The sequence below is a fragment of the Aptenodytes forsteri genome, unplaced genomic scaffold (assembly GCF_000699145.1).
Source record: "Aptenodytes forsteri isolate BGI_AS27 unplaced genomic scaffold, ASM69914v1 Scaffold848, whole genome shotgun sequence".
Taxonomy (NCBI): Eukaryota; Metazoa; Chordata; class Aves; order Sphenisciformes; family Spheniscidae; genus Aptenodytes; species Aptenodytes forsteri.
Genome location: NW_008794841.1, coordinates 14,418 through 16,044, shown reverse-complemented (window position 1 = coordinate 16,044; position 1,627 = coordinate 14,418). Strand labels below are relative to the sequence as shown.

At 65.0% G+C, this 1,627-nt stretch overlaps 1 protein-coding gene across 1 annotated transcript in view; it reads left to right on the top strand.

The window, feature by feature from the left end:
- The window catches only part of LOC103895019 (dnaJ homolog subfamily B member 1-like), a gene marked incomplete at its 3' end in the record, with an annotated part of 21,672 nt that overhangs the window by 11,386 nt on the left and 8,659 nt on the right, over positions 1–1,627 (top strand). Inside the window, exon 3 of the mRNA XM_009274519.1 lies at positions 723–987. Within this exon, the coding sequence (XP_009272794.1) occupies positions 723–987 (265 nt within the window). The remainder of the gene's footprint in view (positions 1–722; positions 988–1,627) is intronic.

Sequence of the window (1,627 nt, the reverse complement as noted above, 5' to 3'; positions counted from 1 at the left end):
GAGGGGGTTGGGAGGGCACTGGGGACACCCAGAAGGAAGGGGGAGGGGACCCCCCGGCTGGGACAGAGCCGGGGGGCTGTGGGGGAGGGTTGGAATTGGGGTGAGGGGACCCCAGAGGTGCCTGGAGGGGTCCCACATGTCCCTTAGGAGTGTCCCGGGTGTCCCCAGAGAGAAGGACCCCTCATGTCCCCTGAGGGCGTCATGGGTGTCCTCAGAGAGAGGGGTCCTTCGCGTCCCTCAGGAGCGTCCCGCTTGTCCCCGGGGGGTCCCGTGTGTCCTCAGGTCCCACGTGTTCTGCATGTCCCCAACAGGGGGGATCCCTTGTGTCCCCTGGCAGGGTCCTGGGAGGGGGGTCCCATGTGTCCCCCCAGGAGTGTGCCACGTGTCCCCAAGAAGAGGGGCCCTATGTGTCCCCCAAGGGGTGTCCCTGCGTGCCCCCAAGAGAGTCCTGTGTGTCCCCAGGGGGAGGGTCCCACGTGTCCCCCAGGAGAGTCCCACATGTCCCCGGGGGGGGGTCCTGCATGTCCTTAAGAAGAGGGATCTTCCGTGTCCCCCATGAGGGTCCCGCTTGTCCCCAAGAAGGTCTCGCGCATCTGCCAGGTCCTTTCCACCCCCATGACCATCCTACGTGTCCCCGAGGAGAGGGCTGGCACGCGTGCCCTGGGGGGTGTCCCTGGTGTCCCCAGGTCCCCCCCAGGCCTTGACGCCGCTGCCCCGGCCAGGTGATGTTCTGCACCCTCAACACGCACAAGGTGGACATGGAGAAGCTGCTGGGCGGCCAGATCGGCCTCGAGGACTTCATCTTCGCCCACACCAAGGGCCAGCGCAAGGAGGTCAAGGTCTTCAAGTCAGAGGAGGCCTTGGGTCTCACCATCACTGACAACGGCGCTGGCTACGCCTTCATCAAGGTGACACCCCCGGGAGGGGACATTGTCACCGGGCAGGGAGACCTGGGGGTGCTCAGAGAAGGCCCTGAGCCACCCTGGGGTTGGGGGAGACGCGAGGACATCCCGGGTGGTGCCCAAGTCAACGTGGGGATGGGGAAGGAGGACACCAAGGGACATCCCTGGCCATTGTGGGGGGACATGGGGATCTGGATTATTGTGGGGGGACGTGGGGGCCCCCTGGGTGGTCCCTGAGCCAGGGACGTGGGGCTGGGGGGGACGCACAGGGACCTCCCAGATGGTGCCCAGGTCAACATGGGGATGGGGAAGGAGAACACCAAGGGACATCCCAGACCATCATGAGACCCCCTGGGTAGTCTCTGAGTTTTCCTGGGGCTGGGGGGGACCCCGGGACATCCCTGACCATGGTGGGGGGACATAGAGACCCCTGAATGGTCCCTGAGCTGCCATGGGTCTGGCAGGGGGGACACGAGGACGTCCCAGATGGTTCCCAAGCCAACGTGGTGATGGGGAAGGAGGATAACAAGGGACATCGTGGATTATCATGGGGGGACACGGGGACTCCTGGATGGTCCTTCAGCTGATTTGGGACTGGGTGGGGACACGGGGACATCCCAGATGGTTCCTCAGTGGACATGGGGATGGGGAAGGAGAACACCAAGGGTCATCCTGGATTATTGTGGGGGGATGTGGGGACCCCTTGGGTGGTCCCTGAGCCGCCC